The sequence below is a fragment of the Oryza brachyantha genome, chromosome 6, assembly GCF_000231095.2.
Source record: "Oryza brachyantha chromosome 6, ObraRS2, whole genome shotgun sequence".
NCBI classification, from domain to species: Eukaryota; Viridiplantae; Streptophyta; class Magnoliopsida; order Poales; family Poaceae; genus Oryza; species Oryza brachyantha.
In genome coordinates, this window is record NC_023168.2 from 16,627,298 (window position 1) to 16,649,737 (window position 22,440).

Sequence of the window (22,440 nt, forward strand, 5' to 3'; positions counted from 1 at the left end):
CTTTGACGTGGCTTATATTAATTACTGCCCTCGTGCCATAATCCCTATTGGATAAGGGTTGTGGTCAGATTTTTGTTAAAATATGGTTATAAATAACTTTAAAATATTTAATTTGCAAACGCTAACATAACATGTGTGGATTAGACATGAAAATTATTTTAATAAAATCATACATTTATTTATTGTTTGATACTCCACCTATCCTCAAATATAATAGATTCTAATATTTGAATTTGTCTCTAAATATAAGCTATCCGCCAGTACTACCACTTGTCAAATTAATCACATATTATTCAAATTAATCACATATTATTATGATCCAAGTTTTATAAAATCATAGGAAATTTGGTAGATGACAAATAGCCGTAGGTATTATGTTTATATAGTTTCAAAAAACGACAGTTTTGACCAATTATATGAGCTATAATTACACATAAAATTATATCAAATTTATAAATTTTCAGTAATCATATCAAGTTACATCCAACTAGCATTAAACATTTTATTTTGATCAGTGTTGTAAATATGACATACCTCGTACTCACTCATACCTTATTAAATATGGATAGACATCTGACCGCCTTAGAAGCTTATGATGAAGAAAGAAAGTCACACTCGGATAAGGGAAGATGTCTATTCCCATCCAGATATAGTTCAACCTAACTAGTTGTATTACCTAAAGTCTTCTATGATTCTTACTTAGAGGACTACCTTCTAGTATATATGAAGGCCTCCCATAAATGGGACTGGGTTTAAATGCAACACAAAGCACATCAAATCAAGATCAAGGTGCAGCCTTGCCATTAGCCATCAGCTTTGATCTCATGGACTTCGCCACCGCCTTGTAGTTGGATAGGCGTTTGTTCCTATATCATACTTGTTGTGGTTCTTGTCAAATACATACGAGTGTTTGACATGTCTTGATCGGATATCCATACACATGTATTATGGAAGTTTGATACATGCAGACGTGTGTAGATATCCGATCGAGACATGTCAAACACGTACACACAGATAGCCTTGGAGCATCCCTAACAGATAATCTATCTTATCCTCTATCTTAAAAATAGAAGATGAAAGATAAAGATTGATCTCCAGCAGAACATCCATCTCATTCTGTATCTTTAGATGTCATCCATATTTGGAGAGAGAAATTCTATATTTGGATGTTCTCTCCCCATCCTCCAAAGAAATATAAAGGATGTCATATATGGATGATCTGTTGGAGTACAAAGAGATATAGAGGATGAAACTGTTTCAGATGATCATTCAAATGAAGATATGGATGACTAAATTTAGATGATGTGTCGGGGATGCTCTTATAGGTTCTTATTTGGCTGAGCCGATAAGACGGGCAAAAATAATCAAACCAACTTAAAAATAATTTATCAATAAAGTTTCACATTTATATTCTTGGCGATAAAAAACCAATATAAAAATAAACTATATGATAAAAAACACAACTACCAAATTAATTAATTTTTTTCTGGATTTAGACAAGTCAAAAGGCAAATCATGAGAGTACATACGATGGTTGACAACCAATTAATCCAATCCGTCGAGACGCAGGAGAACGTAACAAAATTTGAGGCTGGGATCGATCCCACCACCTTGGACGGCGTTGAGCTCATAGGCACGATACAGACATAATCACAGTGTAAGTTAGGTTTGTTCCCCCCGGATTATTGCCACCCTGATCTATTAGCAGCGACTCCCACCAACGCACGCTTACACTTGGCCCGGCTTCTCCGGGACAGGGTTAATTATCACTCTGATCCGTGCACCTACTTGGTTCTATTGAGCGGCAGGTGATCGTCAACGCAATATATTTATAAACGAAAAATTATGATAAAGCTTTTATATACATGTTTTTAGTAAGGAAAAAATATGAAATTACCCCCTGAATTATCACGGTCGACCGAATTACCCCGTAAACCCGAAAACCAAACATCATTTATCCTAAACTTTTAACACCAGACAAATTACTCCCCTCGACTCAATCAAAGCGGTTTTGTCTGACGTGACGTACACGTGGCAATCCAGTCAGCTTTTCTTTTTTTAATAATGGTCCTACCTGTCATAACTTATTAAATACGGATAGGCATCTGGCCGCTTTAGAAAGCATATGAGGAAGAAAGGAAGTCATGCTCGGATAAGGGAAGATGACTATTCCCATCCAAATATGATTCTATTGTATTACCTAAAGTCTTCTGCGATTCTTACTTGGAGGAGGGCTACCTTCTAGTATATATGAAGGCCTCCACGAATGGGACTGGGTCTAAGGCCTTGTTTAGTTCCTAATTTTTTTTTTCCAAAAACATCACATTAAATTTTTGGACACCTAAATAAAGCATTAAACATAGATGAACCAAAAATTAATTGTACAGTTACGGAAGAAATGTTGAGACGAATCTTTTGAGCTTAATTAGTCCATGATTAGCCATAAGTGCTACAGTAACCAACATGTGCTAATGACGAATTAATTAAGATCAAAAGATTCGTCTCGCGGTTTCCAGACTAGCCATGAAATTCGTTTTTTCATTCGTGACCAAAAACCCCTTCCGACATTCGGTTAAAGATTTGACGGACACTTCTCCTAAAAATTTTCGCAATCTAAACACATCTTAAATGCAAACACAAAAACACGTCAAATCAAGATCAAGGAGCAGCCTTGACATTAGACATCGGCTTTGATCTCGTGGACTTTGCCACCGCCCTTGTAGTTGGATAGCCGTTTGTTCCTATCTCGTACTTGTTGTGTTCTTGTTAAATACGTATGCATGTGTGTATATGTCCAATCGAGACATGTCAAACACGTACACACAAGACAAGAACCTTATAGTTTGCTCTTTGGCTAAGCTGATAAGATGGGCAAAAATAATCAAACCAACTTAAAAATAATTTATCAATGAAATTTTACATTTATATTCTTAACGATAAAAAACCAATATAAAAAGTAAACTATACGATAAAAAAACACAACTACAAAATTAATTATTTTTTTGCTGGATTTAGACAAGTCAAAAGGCAAATCATGAGAGTACATACGATCGTTCACAACCAATCCATCCAATCCGTCGACACGCACGAGAACGTAACAAAATTTGAGGTTCTGGGATCGATCCCACCACCTTGGACGGCGTTGAGCTCATAGGCACGATACAGACATAATCACAGTGTAAGTTAGGTTTGCTCCCCCGGATTATTGCAACCCTGATCTATGAGCAGCGACTCCCACCAACAGAAAATTTAACTTTTTGCTACTCTTCCTAATGATTAAAATAAATTTATCACTCACTATCTATGACATGTGAATCTTCATGAGTGCACACGATATATTTATAAACGAAAAATTATGATAAAGTTTTTATATACATGTTTTTAGCAATTTAAAAGCCAAGACTAAAAAAATAAACTATAAAAAAAATAGCAAAATCTACTCTAAATTTAAAGTGAAAATTTAAAATTTTGGTTTATAATCCCAAGTAGAAACGAAAACACGAGCTTATGAGTTTTTTTTTTAAGAAAAGCAGATATGCTGGTAAAATTTCCCGTGTGTCTACGTACGCTCGTGTCTGCGTGAGACAAAAAGGTCCCGGTTTTTTATTTGACGTAGTAGCCTATTAAATATATGCTTGATCACTCGTTCTATTTAATAATTTTATAAAACTATATAAAATTATAAGTCATGCTTAAAGTTTCTTTAATAATAAATTTAATTATAAGTAAATAACTAATGATTATGGTATGGGAATTGGGCGAGTGGCCGAGACTTGAGGAGCCAACTGTTGGCTGGTGATAGTCTATGTTTTTTAGGAAATAGTCTATGTTTCTAATATGATTTTATTTGTTTATGAATATTGTTCAGATATTAAGCAAATGAGAAGAAAAAGGTAGATCATAACCCAGAATGCTTAAAGATTAATCCATTTCGGATTAATGGCGCAGAAATCAGATGAAAACGAGACACACCTCTGTCCCTTTGTCCATCGTAATCGTATCACTTCTGTTCTGTTCAGGTGATCACGTCGCTGGTCGTGATCATGATGTGCACCAGCACCCACTCACTTCCCTTTGAGACACATCTCGTGGGATCTGATTAATTAAGACAAACAACTCGAATGGCTGCACCTATAAAGGGCTATTTCTAGTGGAGGTTTATTTTTATATTTTAAAATACATTTATGTAGATTAATTATTCATTGAAATCACTTATATTTAAGAATACCTGAAGACTTGTAGATAAGAATAAGAACGTTCTTTTGACATAAAGCATCGCATCAAATAAACCTAACACGTTGGTCTCGTCCAAGGTTCACAAAACCATATAGGTACCGATGTTGATCGCATCGCTAGTGCAATTATCAGATGCTAACCGTGGTTGCCATGAAACTGATTCACACTTCACATATCTGAATCTAAAATTTGGAACTCGGGCCTTGTTCGGATCATAGAAATTTTACAGAAATTTCAGAGGAAATAGTTCAATTCCTCTATTTTTTCTCTAAAAATCCTTCGAACCTAAGAGGCCCTCAACATGGTTTGACGTGGTAACTGCTGTGTATTGAATCTAAAAATAAAAAATTTGTAAAATATAGTAAAAGTTATAGAAAATTTAGGAAAATTTTGGTAGTTCTAGAAAAATAATGTAACATAACATGTGTTAGAATAACATTTAGTATTATTTTAAAAGTAGAATAATATCTCAATCTATGTTTTGCTTTTCAAAAAAAATTTCCAATGCTGATGGAGCCCCAAATTATGAAGTAAATTTTCACAAACTTTATTCACCGTACAAAAATATAAATCAACACTACTTGTAGTAATATATCGGGATGATTTTAGAATTCTTTTTTAAAAATGAATTTGGATAAAGTCATCCAGCTAAACCACCTGGTTACCGCACGAGTTTGGTAACCCTGGTTTCATCAGGCTTTCGTGAGAAATTTGCTATTTTGGCTACGAAACTGGATGACTTCGTTTAAATAGTCGCGGAACCGTGAGCTTCTGTATTCAGTGACACCCCTTTAAAACTCATACCTATTTGACTTTCATATTTTTTCTGTAATAACCAAACTACCCTTAACTCTCTTCAAAATATGAATGGATGCTCCCGTCTCGAGGCCACCGAAACTAGCATCGTCGGCCGCCACAAGAGGAAGGGCGGGGACGTGACAATTTCAGATTTGTTGTGTTGCAAGTAGGGAAGATCTGATGAGTTCCTGGCCGGCTGTGATGACTTGTACGGTCATGCACGAGTGGCTGGGGATGAATTAGCACAAAATCAATTAAACTACCCGGACATGCAAGGCCTATATCTAGCCACTAGCTCAAGCCCTTCGTTGTCCTAGCTTTGATTAATTACCAAGGTGCCCACCTTTTAAATTTTGAAACAAATAAGCGAAATGACATATTTACGATGAAAAATAATTCATGAACAGAACTTTTATATGTGTTCCTAGTGATCTAAGAGTCAAGGCTAAAAATAAACTATAATGAAAACATCAAAATCAACTCTAAATTTAAGACTAAGAATTCAAATTTTGACTTATAAGCATACGTATAAGCGAAAATACGAGGATGCAAATGGATAGGATTTGGTAATCCCTTTAATTTGAAGGTTAGGCGACGTGACGATTTTGGGGATTAAATGGGAGACCACGGAGTCCTCAAGCCTAACATCCGGTCTTATGAGTACTCAATTAAACGTCCTAGTCTTAATTTCCGTGTGTTTTCTCTGTGTATTGATGAAATGATGAGAATTTGTGTATGTCGTGTTAAGGCTTAATTATGTTTTGCTTTCTAGGACATTATGTTATTTTGTCGTCGTAAACTGATCTATGAATATACTACAAGGTCTAAAATATAATGATTAATTGGTTTTGTTGAAATTGACTAAACTTGTATGGATGATTATATGCGATAAATTTACTATACATGCATGTTTATTCATGTAAAAATATCATATGCATGCCTACATATTTTCAGGGGAAGATCTACAGCAACAACACCCCAAAAGAATCTTTCGTAGATATAGTTTAAGGATTTATCGCTGGTATTGTCTCTTTCTACAATATGTTACTGACTTTATCAATCGGATTATTTCTATAATACTCCCTTCGTCTCTAAATATTTGACGTCATTGATTTTTTTATACACATTTGACTATTCGTCTTATTCAAAAAATTTATATAATTTATTAATTATTTTTATATCATTTCATTTTTTCTTAAATATACTTTCATGCATATATATAGCTTTATATATTTTACTAAAAAATAAATAAAATAAATAGTCAAACGTGTATAGAAAAGTGAATAGTGTCAAACATTTAGGGACGGATGGAGTATATAGTTGGATTGAGCCTTTTTTTCCCTCCAAAACGTCAATGCTCTTCAAGACATATATATGTGTTGACAATTGAATGACCCACTAAAAAATATTGGAATATATGCTTTTCTTTTTGTGAAGCCTCCTGATACTTTGAAGTTTGGGTATGTTTTAGCTTTTCTGTGAGAAATACATCTACGAATTTCTTTTCATCTGGGCTCGAGTTGCTTTCGAATTTCCTTCACCAGTTGAACTCATGGGCCAGGCAATTGGTCAAAGAAGACGCATATTGTAGGCCCATGAAAGTTGTAAGAATTGGTAATGGGCCTAATTAAGGCCCTGTAATTTCAACTCAGAGGCCATGACACGTGCGAGAATATTGTGCACATTTGTATGGCTAAAATTCCGTCGATTTTTGCGAGGGTAAACGCTGCCAGCAATTTGTTATGCTACATAATCATGCTTAATATCGTCATCAAGAAGGGAAAAAATAAAATCCGGAGGAACAGATAGCCAGGTTGTAAGACAGCTAGAAGAAAGTCCCTCGTTTGCTAGCCTGTGTGCTGCCATATTATTCATTCGTAATCCAAAGAAATTTCATCTATTCTCTAAAAAAAAAAAATAGTGATAGTGATGGGTGTTGGTGAATCTATCATCTACCCTATCACTAAGAGCGACCTCAATAGTGCATTCATTCTATCCTATATTCTGAAAACAGATGATGAATGATAAAAATTATGCTCCAGCAAAACATCAATCGCATTCTCTATTTTTTTATATGATCTATATTAGGAGAGAAACTTCATAGATGTTCCTCTATATCCTCAAAAAAATATGGAGGATGTCATATATAAATGATCTGCTAGAGTACAAAGAGATAGATAGGATGAAACTGTTTTAAATGATCATCCAAATGAAAAATATGGATGACTAAATTTAGATAAGTTGCTGAGGATGCTCTAATTCTCTCTTATTTTTTGAAGTAAAAATAACTAAGACCTATATATCAAACTTTTTATTAACTTTGATTTAATAAGATGGTAATGATATTTTCTTAATAAAATCTAGTTGTAACACGTTGAGAACGCAGAGGGGGTGAACGTTTAGCTTTTGCAAGGTGAATGGACAAGCCAAATGACATATTTATAAATAAAAAATAATTTATGATAAAACTTTTAAATGCATGCCCCTGGTAATATTTAACTCAAGGCTAAAAAACAAAATATGATATAAAAAATTAAAACCAACTATAAATTAAATTTTAAATTTTATCTTATAGGTATAAATATAAAGGGAAGCGACGAAAATACGAGGGCGAGAGAACGTGCGGTAATTCGGTTTTGTCTTCTCTTCCCTCCCTCCCGGAAGATGTTGCGTTCTCGCGACGCGGGGGAGCAAAGAAAAAAAAAATCTGTTTGGCTCCCTCGCGGCAGGTGCGGTGCTGCTGCTGCGTGCCCGGAAAGAGCTGTGGCCGCGCCAGAATTTGGCATTGTTTAGTTTCCAAAATTTTTTTCTAAAATATCATATTAAAATCTTTGACACCTAAATAAAGCATTAAACATAGATAAACTAAAAAACTAATTGCACAGTTACAGAAGAAATCTTGAGACGAATCTTTTGAGCCTAATTAGAAAGTGATTAGTCATAAGTGCTACAATAACCAACATGTGCTAATGACGGATTAATTAGGCTCAAAAAATTCGTCTCGCGGTTTCCAACTGGAATCTAAAATTTATTTTATAATTAGACTACGTTTAATACTTTAAATATGTACCCGAAAATTTAATGTGATGTTTTTCAAAAAAAAAATTTGCAAACTAAACACCACCTTTGTTACGACTTGCGAGCGGGAAGGTGGCCAAGCCTCACCTCTACCGGTCTCTATCATTTTCTTTTTCGCCTGCGGGAACCCTACTATTTTTTTGTCTACTCCAAGTGTATTTTGGCAGATAATGTCATGGTTATCATTTACTCCGATGTGATTAGATTTGTTACTAAACGTATTTTCTTTAACTTATATTCTGTATATTTGTATGATTTTTCTATAAAAAAATTTAACAACGTCATCTATTAGAATACATATAAAGTAATTGTCTACTTCCTCCCTCTTAGAATTTAACTAATGTTCTTTTAGAGCCAAGCGCATATCCAACCATGGAGTTCAGATTTTCACGAGTACTCTTTCCAACTTTCTTAACGATGTATTTCATGAAAAAAAATTCTATATATTAAAGTTAATCATCATATCTTCTTAGAGCAACTTTTCCAACTTTATAATGATTGAATCATTCATTTATATACTCAAATAGATATCAAAAACTTTTAATAATCCATCAAACTTTTAAATGTTGGCTTTATAAATATAACCATGGAGTTCAGATTTTAAATGTTGGCTTTATAAATATAAGTAAAAACGAAATGACCAGGGTTCAAGTTACGCTTAGTTGGCAAAAATAATGAACGTGCGGCTCCGTCCTAAAACTGAACCGTCCGTCGTTGAGCAAGCGAGAAGATCTTGCACTGATCCATCGATCGATCTTTTAATTTGTCCCTTCTCTCCACTGTTCGTTCCATCCATCGTTTCCATTCATATTTCATTCTTCCCCTCCCTCTAACACAACTTGGACTTGGGTTCTACGTACTCCACACACACGCTCCTTCGCTCATACGCCGTACACACGGTTGCAAGTTGTGTAACGTTGCACTCACTGCGATTCCAAATCCATCTGAGCCAGCCAAATTGCCATCAAATTTGAACCCGGCCCCTAAAACAGCAAGCCAAGAGGTAATCAAGCCGCGTCCATGTCACCTCTATTTAAATTTAGTTTGCCGATGGTTACCCACCGACGACAAATATATATAAGAGGAAAGCTTTCTTCTGGTGGCAAGTGGCAACGGCTTATAAAGTACTCGAGCTTGACACCATTAGTTTTTAAGATTAGGTTTGACCTACGTCTTATTTAAATATTTTTATAAATATGCAAAATTTTAAGTTATTTTCAAGTTACTTTAGTAATAAATGAAATTATAAAAAATAATTATATTTTTTATAAAACGAATGATATATGTGGACACAAAATAGACGACGTCAAAAAGAAATAGAGGGAGAATAATTTAAGACCAAACTTTAGGGCTAGACTTAGGGCCTGTTTGGGAGTACTCCAACACTAGGATCATCAAATCCAGGATTCACAACTATAAGATTAGCAAATCCAGGATCCCGAGTACATGTTTGGCAAATTCGTGTATCCAACATTAGAAAAAGAAGAACTCAATGAGATACGACTTATTTTGTCCTTTTAAGTACTTATATTAGAGGGATCACGAAGATTAGGAGATTCATTCCGCCATCCATGAAGGGCCACTGACAATGGAAGGGGTGGCGCCGCTACTGTTCACGATTAACAGTACCTGTGAACAGCAACGGTGGGGTGGGGGTCAGGTTTCTATTTTTTTAAGCGAAGGGGGTACGTGTGTAATGGGTGGCATTGGTGGGTAATTACCCCTCAACTCCATGTTTAGGTCGATAAGATTGGTTTATGAAGCATACATTGAGGAGCTCTAGGAAAAACGTGAAGTTGGTCTCCAACTCCAGTATTTTTTCGGATTCGGAGTTTCTGGAGTTGGACGCGTTTGACAGGAAAAAGTTGAAGCAGAGTTAAAAATGTTAGATTGGAGCTGTGCCACACAGACTTTTAGACTCTTAGCAAAAGAAAGTCTAGCAAAATTTAAGACGATAAAAAAAATCTACAGTGGTTTTCATTTTTATCTAAAATTTAAAGTAGAATACAGCTTATAAGCTGACGATCTGCTAAACACGCACACTGTCTCAGGAACTCGGGGTTCACATTTTGGATTGGGTGGTAGAGCCCGACCGTAGTGGTATGGCATTTTTAACAAAGTTTCAATCAAACTGGATCGAATTTTACTGTTTGATATTTGAATTCTGTAAAACACAGTTCAAATTTCACTTAGGAGTTAGGATTTAGTTTTTCGTCCCACTTCGAAATCTTGTAATTTTGTATTTTTCGTCTAAACTGTAAACCTATGTACCAATAGAAATTCCAGGATTTTACTTTTCTCTATCCCAAAATAATTTTATTTTTCACATAACACACATACAAATATAAAACCAAATGACCGGAATACCCTAAACTTTATCAAATCCAAACACAATTGTCCAATACTTTATAATGCATTTATTTCTTACGTTCACGTACTTCAGTGCAACAATAGCTTTATAGGGTTAATTAGATCTATATTATTATATATTATTATAAATTTGCTAGTTTTAAAATATGACATTACTATTCGACTAATTGTAAGATGTCATTATAATTTTATAACTATTTGAAATATGTCACTCCATACCCTTTTGTGCATTTATTTTAAAAAAATGGATCATATTGTCCCTCTGTTGTTCACTGTGTCGTATGTGAAAAGGTCAATTTGGTCTAAAAATGACATATTTGAAATAGTTCTAAAATTAATGACATATTTAGAATTAGTCGAATAGTAATGGCATATTTCAAAACTGGTAAATTTGTATGGCATGAATGTAATTAACCCTAGTTTTTTTATAAGTAAGTTTATTTTAGAAGAAAAATTAGAAAAATAATTATATTTTTTAAGTAAGAAAAGTAATTCTGTTTTAGGAGAAAAATCAGTTAACAAATGGTCTGTGTCAGCCGTCGGCGATAGTTGAGCGTGCGTTAAACCGAACAAGTTGAGTTCAATTAAAAAACAAAAAAAACACAAACACCAAAAGAACTCACGTCGGGCTCGGCCCACCTCCCCCCGTCGCGTAGCGGCCGCCTGATATGGTCCGTCCGTCGCCCCCGTCTCCCTCCCTCCTCCCGGGCCCACCCGACAACCACCCGGTGGGCCCACCCCCGCATCCGCCTCCCACTCCGCGGCAGCCACGTGGATCCCCCCGCCCTCCTCTCGCGCCGTATAAATATTCGCGTTCCCCCACCCTGTCAGTGGCGCGCGATATTTTTTTTCGCGGGAGAGAGAAGAAGATGACACGGATCCCGGCGATGCTGCTGCGGAGCGCGTCGTCGCCGCTGCTCGGCCACTGCTGCGCCGGCGCGGCGGGGGAGCACGCCGGGGTGGGGGTGGTGGTGGTGGTGCACGCGGCTGCGAGGAGGCAGGGCCCGCTGTGCCGCGCGTCGTCCGAGGGCGACCTGGTGCTGGCTCCTCCTGCGGCGGGGAGGGGGAAGGCGGACGGGCGCCGGCTCTCCGCGTCCGTTGCCGTCGAGGAGGTGGTGGAGGAGGAGGTTGAGGAGGAGGAGGAGGAGGAGGATGTGGTCGGGGCGGCCGTGCCGCTGCGCCGGCTGCTGACGAGCACGGGGCTGGACGCGGCCTCGGTGGCGGTCGTTGAGGAGGGTGTCGGAGGAGGCAGAGGCGGCGGACGGAAGGCGTGCGGCGGCGGGGGGGAGGGTGGCGGCGGGGACGGGCGCCGCGCAGCCGACGAGCACTACAGGCGGATGATCCAGGCCGACCCGGGGAACCCGCTGCTGCTCGGCAACTACGCGAGGTTCCTCAAGGAGGTGGAGGGGGACGCGGCGAGGGCGCGGGAGTACTGCGAGCGCGCCATCGTCGCCAGCCCCGGCGACGCCGACGCGCTCGCGCTCTACGCGGGCCTCGTCTGGGAGACCACCCGCGACGCCGACCGCGCCGACGCCTACTTCACCCGCGCCGTCCAGGCCGCGCCCGACGACTGGTGAGTGCGCCGCCCGCCGCCGCCGCCTCGCCACCTTCTCCTTTTGCCTTTGCCTCCACCAATCCAGCGCAGTTCTTGACGCTGCCTCTGCTTCCTTCCTCCTGCAGCTACGTCCTGGGCTCCTACGCCGGCTTCCTGTGGGACGCCGACGAAGAAGAAGACGACCACAACGGTAACGACTGCTCGCCACCGTTCCAGGGGGCAGCTCAGCCTCCTCCCATCACAGCGGCGTCGTAAGTGAACACATCTCTGATCTCTCGCCGCCTGTAAAGAAGATGAACCGGATCTGGAGCCGAAGAGGAACCACGGCAACCTCTCAGGCGAGCCACCGGCCGCCGTCGATGCCGGCTCGGCTCGCCATGGCTTGCAACTGAATCCAGCCACCTGTAACATGAATCTGGAAAAAGAGCACCACGCATCTAAGGCGTTGCCGATCTTGTAAATTGAACCTGCAAGCTTGCATGATGACTAGTAGTAGCTAGTGCTCTTGGTCTCTTGATGCATCACTGTATCAGCATCTCTTGTGAAATAAATAAGGCACCACCTATGTGTTCTAATCAGATCAGCAAATGCACATTCATCTTCCATTCCATACAGCTTCACAAGATATAATGCACAAGGTTTATTTCTTATTTGCAGAAGAGAGAAGGCAGGGTAATTCATATAGGAAAAAAAAAGTTTTTCTAGCCTGGGAAATAGGATATGGTCATATGCAATTGTTACCAACTACAAATAACAGTAGGTCCCTCCTCCCTTGTATCAAGAACAAAAATTGACAAGATAAACATTACAGAGACTACCTGCGTACTTGGGAACCTCCTGCTGATGAGACTAATTTTACTACATAGTAGCATCCAGCAGTTTTACAGCAGAAATTGCAAAATGAAATATAGGAAGATGCGGCATAACTTTCGCATTTCTAGGGGCTCGACCTGGAGGCTTTCTAGCCACCAAATTGTTCATCAGGGGTCACTTGAGCGCGGATCGGCTCCCGAGTGAGATCTGTAGACGTCTTGCTGTTTTCTACCTGTTCTGGGACTGTTTGCTCTGATGGCAGTTTGGGGAGTGATTTCCGTTGGGGTTTCTTTGCCGTGTTCACAGCAGGCAATTTCTTGACACCATTCTGGGAGGCCCTTTCATCGAGGCTCAGACGAGCTGGGCGGCTTGAAGGAACGTTACTTTCTTCAGTGCTTGCTGAGCTTGTGTTCTTTGAGCGGCCAAGCTTTGGTGATCTAGCTCTGGTGGTAGGGATCTGAAATGAGTGAGTGAGTGACAGCACGGAAATGCACATAAGTATGTGAGAAGAAACAGGAAATGGCATGTTGCTAAGCAAAACTGCCAATGCAATAGTCATAATTCGATAGTGAGAACCAACCGTCTGTTGAGGAAACCAAAAAGGCAAGAATTAACTTAAGTTGGTATGTATGTAAGATTACCTTTTTCAAAGCTTTCAAAAATTACAGATGGTACACTTGCAACAAACTCATCACAGAAACCATATAAAAAAAACTCATTAAAGAAACATAACTGAGTTCCAAAGTCTTAACAATGATGGGCCAACAATTGCACAATACAAGTAAATGAAATCTCCTGAATAGCTAGCCACCTCTACAAGTTTACAACTCACCAGTACAGAAATAGCCATCAAATTGGCTATCTAAAGTAAACAAGTTAGCAAAATATTTGGACAAGGTAGAACCATTCATGACTATATGTGAAACAGTACGACTTGTATGTAAAGCTACAGGTAACACTGGAATTGGAAGTTTGGAACTCACCAAGTATAAATTATGATTAAAATCTAAGTAGAGGACTGCCAAAAGGTTAACTGTAAATCTGTAAGTAAATGGTCTATAATAATTTTCCTGCCCTCCATGTATATCTTAAGCAAGAAATCACTTGGGGAAAAGGAAGAAAGCCCTCTAGAGCGGTATAACATAGAATTACCTTTTTCAACTCAACCTTGGGAGGAGGTGGTTCCTTATAAAAGCTGGGCATTGGATTTGCCTTAAAATTCAAACTCTTCCTTAGCCTTTTGAGTTCAGCTTCTTCGGTTTCCTACATGGAAATAAAGAAACAATGAAAGATTTTACGCAAAGTATGAATAAATTAATTGTTCATTCCCATGAAAAGAGATATGAACCTTTGATTTCGCCTGCATATTGCTTTTCTCCAATTCCTGTGCATGAATCTTCTCCTCAAGTTTTGAGTAGAACTATTTGATTGCAGAATGTGTAAGCAAAGGGATAATATCCATATGTTATGAAACTAAATTCAGTCCAAAGGTTAGCTAGCAAAAAGATACCTCTCTTCTTTTTTCAGCTCTCTCATCACACTTAAATGCAAACCCATATGAAGGAGTGCTGCCAACCCTTTGAGGCTTTACTTTTTCAGAGTTTGATTCTTCTTCTTCGTTTTTGACAGAAGTTTGGTTTGATGCTTTCTGCGGTTTCTTCTTCTCCCTGGTTTGATGAGAAATATGACACTGTAAGAAACATTACCAATATAAACCGCAATTGGTAGTTAGTACATAGTTCACAAAAAAAAATGCTTATAAGCAAAGAGTCTTCAACGAGTTTGAACTGACTGAAATATCACAAGATGGAAAAGTCTATGATTGTTTCCAAAATAGCATCATCAGGTTAAATAATACCAGTGAAATTGCTGCAAAATGGGAGAATACTAAGCAAGAATATCCTTTTGGCATAATTTGAGGGGGGTAGATCATCAGAAATGCAACAATGATATGGTCCACTTGCTTAGTCACTTTCACTCAAATTGATCTCTGTTTTTTTAATCGATGGCTCAATGCAAAATAGATTAATTGAATATGTACACCATCACTACAGAAATTAATCTGTCTTGAGAAAAAAGATGCAGCTAAGCAACAAAAATACCATAAACAAACAAACAGCATACTTTGAGTCCTCTAGCGATGAACTCGCCTTGGAAACTGGGCGGAAGCTGCTCTTTTCAGCCTTCTGAATCAAAACATCAAAAAAGCAATTCCATGTAGTGTTAAAATATTACGCATAAACATGTCTCGTAACACTGTACATAGCAGGAGCTAAGCATTTCAGCACTATATAAAACAGCATAATGGAAAAGAACTTACTTTCTTAACATCAGCACCGCCGTTGCTTGAAGAGCTATCAACCAAGTCTGGATCAGACACTCGTGCAATGGGTGCCTTGGGATAAGGAGAACTGGGACTATTTTTCCTAGGTTGACTCTTATCTCCACTCTGTGGGCTCTGGCGCTGAAATTTGGTAGTAACCTTAGGGGAATGGCTTTGACTTGCCTACAAGACATAAAATACCATAAAGCACACAAATGTCAGCAAAACCTACATAGAAGACTGCAGCAAGTAATGTGCCAGTGTGGTGAACTCTTTACCTTGGAAACACGGGGTTTTATGTCTTCTGGTTCCGGGTGTGAGGTGGCTTCTCCACCCACCTCTTCAGTGGGATTGATCACCTCACTCTCGCCCGAGTGTGCCCCATCAGCTTGTACATCATGTTCTTCTCCTCGCTCCTCTAAACTCTCATTTGACAACAACTTCTTGCTTGGCCCATTGTCAATGCCAATGGCACCCATAGCATCAGCAACCTCATCCATCTCTTCCTAACACCTCGAGGCTCACCTCTTGACCAGTTTATCAGAAGTCCTGGTGCAGCAGCTTGGACGAGAGTCCTTAGCTCCTCATCCTCAAAACTCACTGAAGGATGGTGATCTACAGCCTCTATCCCACCTTAAACCTTCGAGGAGAAAAGCTGCACCACCATTGTGAAAGTAAAAGATTGCTCAGACATGTCCAAAGATTCCACATGCATAAGAATCTTAATCTACATAAAGTCGCAAAAAAGAAACAAAGGTTCGAACTTGCACAACACTGATTTCTACCCGAACCGTTTGTACTGCTTGGAAGACATGAGTTATGATGCAAAACAACTCCCTTTGTATGTAGCATGTCCTAGTATCACATCACTCACTAAAACATACAGACTTTTGTAAGGCTGGTCATATGGCATGCATATCAGCATATCCACGATGAATATTTTACATTTTCCAAGCAAAGGTGCAGCCAGCAACGTTCATGCTCCACTTTCAGACAACCCACAGGATGCACACAACCACCAGATCTGAGCAAGATTTACGCTCCATTTCCACGCGCTGCAATGCGGCACGTTCCATTGGAGGAGGGAGGGAGCACTGACCTTGACGCGGTGGAGCTAGGTAGACGGGACTGGGAGGATGCCAGGGTTGACGGGATCCCCTCTGGCGCGAAGACCGGCGGTGACTCGGAATCCCTCTACCGACGAGACGACCGGGGGTGGGGCGAGGCGACCAGCGGCGCTCGGGATCCCGAAGGGAGATGCAGGAGGCTCACCGGCGCTAGGTGTCGCGCTCCCCGGATCTAGTCGGGGGGAAGGAGCAGCAGCGTGCGTGACCGATCGTGATCGAGTAGTAGAAGTAGTAGTAAAGGTGGCTGCTTTCACCTCGCCGGGGGAGCGGGAGGCTGTGGGGGCGGGAGGTGAGGCGGCGGCGGCGGAGTGCGGCGGGCGAGGTGGCCGGCGGCGGGGGAGTGGGAGTTGGAAGTGGGGAGGGGACAGGGAGCGTGCGTGGGTCGTGCGTGTGTCTGCGTTTCCGGGGCCGGAGGTGGTGGTGGTGGGTGGTTTCGAGTTTGTAAGCTTTTTGTGTGTGTGTTTTTTTCTTCTCTGAAAAACCCATTCACCATACGTCCAAAACCAACTAGGGCATATTTCTGCTTTCGTTTTTTTCCTATTTTCTCTCTTTTTTTCTCGCAACCGTTCTCTATGTTTCAAAATAAATTAACTCGTGGAGTTTAAATTTTATTCTACAGCGATCGATTTTTGTCCAATTACTTACCACTTGGATTTCTAAACAAAGAGATTCTATTATTTTGATACCGTCTATCGACACACCCACCAATAATGATATTACTAAAAAGACTATATTAATTGTTTATCCTCTTTAATAATGCAGTGAATGTTTCTAGTGCATAGAGAAAAAAAACTTCTCGTTTTACGTAAACATGCTTCACAAACGGTTAAACGATGCGCTTTTTAAGAAAATATCTAAAAGTTGATTCAGATAATCATATTTTTTTGAAGTTTATAATAACTAACATTTAATATTTTTAATTATTTAATGAGATAAATTATTTTACGTTATCATCCTATTCATTTTCACTTTGCTTCAAACTATGTCTAAATATACATTAAGATATTAGAAATTGATTACTTTTTGTTACAGATAAAGTTTTTCTTTAGTCTACTAATATGGTTTTCGTCTTCTCTATGGTTTGTCTTTAGTAATCAGTTTACAAAGATCATATTATTAGATAATTGTTGTTTGTATGACGCAATATACAGGGTTACATCGATTGATAATGTTTTGCAGACTTTTAGGCTAAAAATTAAATGGATGTCTTGACTTTCTCGATTAGAAAGAAACTAGCATTAATCAGCTAAAGTGATTTTCAATTGTACGTCTATAAGAGTTTAGACTTTATACTCACGTTTTTCCTTAATTTTCTGGTAGTAATACTTAATGTAGCATTCATACAATTTAATTTCTTGAGAATGATTTTCGGTGATAGCAACATCTTGTCAGGACCAAGAAATATGATACAAAGTTGATAAGCTCAAACCAAGTACTCCCTTCGTTTGAAAATACAAGCCGTGTTAATTAGTTTTTTACAAGGTCTCTGGCTTTGTTTTTATTATTGATTTATTTTATAATATACTATCAACAACTATAAAATTAACGTCATAGAGAATATTTTAAAGTGCCAATCTAACGGTATCACATGTATGAAATGAACACATATATTGTCAGTTATTATTTAAAATTTTCAAATGTTGACTTTGTGGAAAACTAGAACGTATTATATTTAGGAATACTTTAATAGAATATGCGATGCACATGTAAGCACAACTAAAGCACGTGTTAACATGTAATGGTTTGAATTATAGATTTTGTTCTGGTTCTTTTGTGGTTCTAGAGTTTGGATTTTTTTAGGCCTGTTTAGTTCCTAAAAACTTTTCGCAAAAACATCACATCGAATTTTTGGACACCTAAATGAAACATTAAATATACATAAACATTAAAACTAATTACACAGTTATACGGGAACTCGTGAGATGAATCTTTTGAGTCTAATTATGACGTAGTTAGCCATAAATGCTACAGTAACCAACATGTGCTAATGATGGATTAATTAGACTCAAAAGATTCGTCTCGCAGTTTCCAGGCGAAATCTGAAATTTATTTTGTACTTAGAATATGTTTAATACTTCAAATGGGTGTCTAAAAACTTGATTTGATGACTTTTTGCAAACTAAACACCCCCTTATTTGCATGATTCGCAGGCTATTAAACAAACGTACATTTCATATAAAAATCTCTACACAAATTTTCTGAGAATACTTTTCTTTTCAATATTATTGTGGTTAACTCATTTGTTTATAACTCGAATAGCTATTAAAAATCAGAAAATCTATCGATACATAGATCATATCCCAGCTATCTTAAACATGACCTAGGTGTGAGCTAAACAATGGAAGACTTCAACTTTTTGGTGTGGTGGAAATCGATGAGGAAGAGATCAGGAGGAGGATGAAGCATTTTTGTGCTCATGTATTGTAAAGTTAGTGAACAGTTCAGCAAAGGAGTAGCCTTCTGTACTAAAATACAATAATAATGTTCATTATAGATGCAAATAAACAAAAAAAAAATCACATACTAGGGCGGAACTAATAAAAAATCAGCAAAGGAGGAGCCATGCGTAGGGATCAAATATATTATTTTATCTAAACTGTTTACAAATTTATTTGTTTTCTAAAATTTATATAAAATTTATGTACGGTTTATATCCCAGGCCTAAGGCTTAAGACCTAGCTACCTGGTTCTACACACTACAATGTCTATAAGGCATTGTTTAGTTATCAAAATTTTTTGGTAAAATGGTCACGTCGAACGTTTGACTGAATGTCGGAAGGGATTTTTGACACGAATGAAAAAATGAATTTTAGATTCCGCCTGAAAACCGCGAGACGAATCTTTTGAGTCCAATTAATCCATCATTAGCATATGTTAATTATTGTAGTACTTATGGCTAATCATGTACCGATTAATCTTAAAAAATTCGTCTCATGATTTCCTCTATAACTATTATATAATTAGTTGTAATGTTCATGTATATTTAATGCTCCATTTAAGTATCCAAAGATTCGATGTGATGTTTTGGGAAAAAAATTTTGGGAACTAAGCCTAAGTTTACCATATCACGCCATAAGAGATTATATGGAATATATATGACCTGACCGTCATTGAAGCTTATCAGACAACGAGGAATACCATCAGTATCTACTATCGAATTCTTCGATATATCACTCAATGTCTTGTAACAACCCCTGTCAAATGCAAAATTTGTCTGATCAACATGCTTCTTCAATGTAGCAAATTCCTTTAGTTGTGCGTCAAATTATTAGTCAAGTTGACTCTTAGTTCTTACACTCCTAAAGTTCACCGTCGTGCTATTTTACACGTTGATTTCATTAATACAATCAGTCTAAAGACTTAAACCATAGATGATGCTATTTATAATACTAGCATACTACCCATACATTGCAACATAATTTTATCTAAAAAATATTATTAACATGTTATTAATATATTTTTTACATATATCATTTTTAATTGCTATATATATATTTATTTGTTACTGATATGTTAGTCTATTGGTCCTATGCATGGCCGTCTCCAAAAATCTGAGGCCCGGGTGCAAAATACTAATTGGGCCCTAAATTTTTAAAATTTCATATAACTAGTATAAACACAACATACTTTCAATTAGCTATATAACTTTAATATGTGTTATTTTATACACATATTAATGCTAGAAGAGAAAATGTGGTACTACTGGTCTCATGTTCTACTGAAAGTATCATCGTTCCATCAAATAAAATCTTCAACTATATCTTTTTATAACTAAGATTGAGTTATTGCATCTAGCCTTTGTCTCTTACATTTTTTACACCCAAATCGTACTTCATGTTTCTAGATTACATTATGACTGATGAGGAATTGAAGTAAGTGAGGAAATAAAAGCCTTCCTAAGTTTCTCTTTTATAAACAAAAGAAAAGGCATATGTGATATGTGTTTCATTTAATCAATCATTTAAAAAATCAAAATACGGCATATATAGTATACCCATTGATAAAGAATCGGAGATGAGATTACTAACAAACAATCATACAATAATTAATTGGTGATTACTATCTGCATGTGCCTGTGCTAGGTGTATATGTGGCCCACTCCTAGGCGTGGGCCCCAAAAATTTAGGGGCCCTATGCAATCGCCCATCTCGCACACCCTTGTCAACGGCCCTGATCCTATGGTCATTTTCTTCTCATAACAAGTGGAGTTAGTAGAGTGGTTGACATATGAGATCTATAATCATTTTTTTCTTTGAACCTCTTTCCGAAATCAACAACATTGATATATTTTTATCAAATAGTTATGATTAAATTATACTACCAATGATATTAGAAGTAGTAAAATTTAGAGGGTATTATCGTCTTTTAATCATAAGCCTGAAAGTCACATGCGCATTACCTTCTCTTCCATTGGGCTGCCATGTATCGCAGCCTCGCCACCATGGACACGCACACGAACAAAACGATCTTCTCTTATGCCAGGCTACCAAAACTCATGTGCGTATTACTTTTTTTTACCAAGAAAATCGATATTATAAAATATTACTGATCAACTAATTAACAAAGTACTAAAATACCTTTTTAATTAATAGCTTAATTAATTCTACTGGTAATATAATAATATAATACTATCAGTAGAAAAAAGGTCCTTTTTCTTTTAGAAAATAAGGTATAGGTAAAAAAGAGAGAGTTGGTGGTGGTGACGGAACCACCCCTGAAATATTTATAGGAGTATAGAATATAAAAGTACTTCCGTTCCACAAGGACATAACATCACTTGCCTTCATTCGTCATCCTGATTTCTGTCATCATGTTTTACAGGAGAATTAGTCGACAATAATTATATTGTCTTCTTTAGTTACATGCTCACTCATTTTACTTACAAGAGAAACGAACCGTACTCATGTTTCAGATTTTCATTCTGGAAGCACTATCGCTACTATGCTAGTAATGTTTCAGCTAAGAATTATTATAATTTGGATTATATAAATAATCTAAAACAAAGCATTAGATTATTGTACCGGTTTATTATAATCTAGAGTCTAAATTACTATAATCTGATAAGCTCATTCAACGATGCTTTTCCATATTATTGAGTGGCTAAAGATCCAATGCTCTTAGTTCCTTTAAGTTAATTACCACATTGCCATACAATATTTACTTTACCTTATAATAATCTTTCCTATAGTAACATGTCTCAATAATATAGACTATAATAGTCATAACTAGAAACAAACAGTGCCTAAAATGATTTCCCTTCTATTTCCAAAGAAAGAACTGCCATTAAGATTCCACATTAATTCTTAAGAAGATGGTTATCCAGGTCTTAATTGCAAAATTCAAACAAGAGTTTTATATTAGCTAAATACATAATGTGAATCGTAGCCGGAGGGCTCAATTTTTATGGCTTAAAATAAGGTGTGAAAGACAACACCCAAATGTTAACTTAGTATGGTGGAGGTGTGTTGGGTTCGCATGAGTATACCGTGTGTCCAAATATTTATACTTGTTAGTCTACAACTAAAGAATAACTCCCAGCACTGATTGTTTCCGCCTTTTACGTTCTTAAATAAGACGGATATAGTTCCTTACATCATGAGACCGGTAGGACGAGGTTGGCTTGTATGCCCCTACCCATCCTTGGACAATAGACACACATGACCATTAAATGCTTTGTCAGGGTCTGACACAAGGCCTTGGCTATCAGTTTGGCGCGTAGCGGGTAGATATGATAGTATTCAAACTCCTTGTTCAACATGGATACATGGTAGTAGGCATCGAACATCGACCGCCCTGACACCTCCTTTGCTGGTTTAGCAGGCCTAGGGTTCAGGCTTCCCAACGCTACTGGTTTTATAGGTCGAGTTCACATATGACCCCACGGTCGCTTCTCATAAGAAATGAAACACTGGCTCCCATATTACTGACAAGCCTTTTGACGATCTAAATACAAAGATTAATGAATAAAATACCATAAATCCCAAAAATCAACCATAAATATGTTTAAATTTAACTTCCGGTTTATAAACTTAGGCCGCGTTCATTTCATGGATGGTAACTTAACTTACCCCTGCACGGTAAACGAAGTAATAAATTAGTACATAATTAATTAATTATTAAAAATTATAAAATAAATTAAT

At 37.7% G+C, this 22,440-nt stretch overlaps 2 protein-coding genes across 2 annotated transcripts; one reads left to right on the plus strand and one right to left on the minus strand.

Annotated features, from left to right (window-relative positions):
• Positions 1-11,326: 11,326 nt before the first annotated feature.
• Positions 11,327-12,645, plus strand: LOC107304493. The gene is made up of 2 exons (XM_040524895.1): positions 11,327-12,055; positions 12,163-12,645. Exons 1-2 carry the CDS (start codon positions 11,352-11,354, stop codon positions 12,290-12,292), a joined length of 834 nt encoding a protein of 277 aa, XP_040380829.1. The 5' UTR covers positions 11,327-11,351; the 3' UTR covers positions 12,293-12,645.
• A 14-nt stretch (positions 12,646-12,659) lies between these two features.
• LOC102715397 (protein WVD2-like 5) lies at positions 12,660-16,725 on the minus strand. The gene is made up of 8 exons (XM_006656160.3): positions 16,273-16,725; positions 15,452-15,828; positions 15,171-15,356; positions 14,975-15,036; positions 14,361-14,517; positions 14,199-14,270; positions 14,003-14,113; positions 12,660-13,307 (listed from the first exon to the last, which is right to left on the minus strand). Exons 2-8 carry the CDS (start codon positions 15,671-15,673, stop codon positions 12,999-13,001), a joined length of 1,119 nt encoding a protein of 372 aa, XP_006656223.1. The 5' UTR covers positions 15,674-15,828; positions 16,273-16,725; the 3' UTR covers positions 12,660-12,998.
• Positions 16,726-22,440: the final 5,715 nt, after the last annotated feature.

Excerpts from the sequence above, each read along its gene's own strand:
- LOC107304493 (XM_040524895.1), top strand. The coding sequence starts at position 11,352 with ATGACACGGATCCCGGCGATGCTGCTGCGGAGCGCGTCGTCGCCGCTG. Across the intron at positions 12,056-12,162 it reads CAGGCCGCGCCCGACGACTG|CTACGTCCTGGGCTCCTACG; the intron begins GTGAGTGCGCCG and ends TTCCTCCTGCAG.
- LOC102715397 (XM_006656160.3), bottom strand. The coding sequence starts at position 15,673 with ATGGATGAGGTTGCTGATGCTATGGGTGCCATTGGCATTGACAATGGG. Across the intron at positions 15,357-15,451 it reads TAAAACCCCGTGTTTCCAAG|GCAAGTCAAAGCCATTCCCC; the intron begins GTAAAGAGTTCA and ends TATGTCTTGTAG. Across the intron at positions 14,271-14,360 it reads GAGCTGAAAAAAGAAGAGAG|TTCTACTCAAAACTTGAGGA; the intron begins GTATCTTTTTGC and ends GCAATCAAATAG.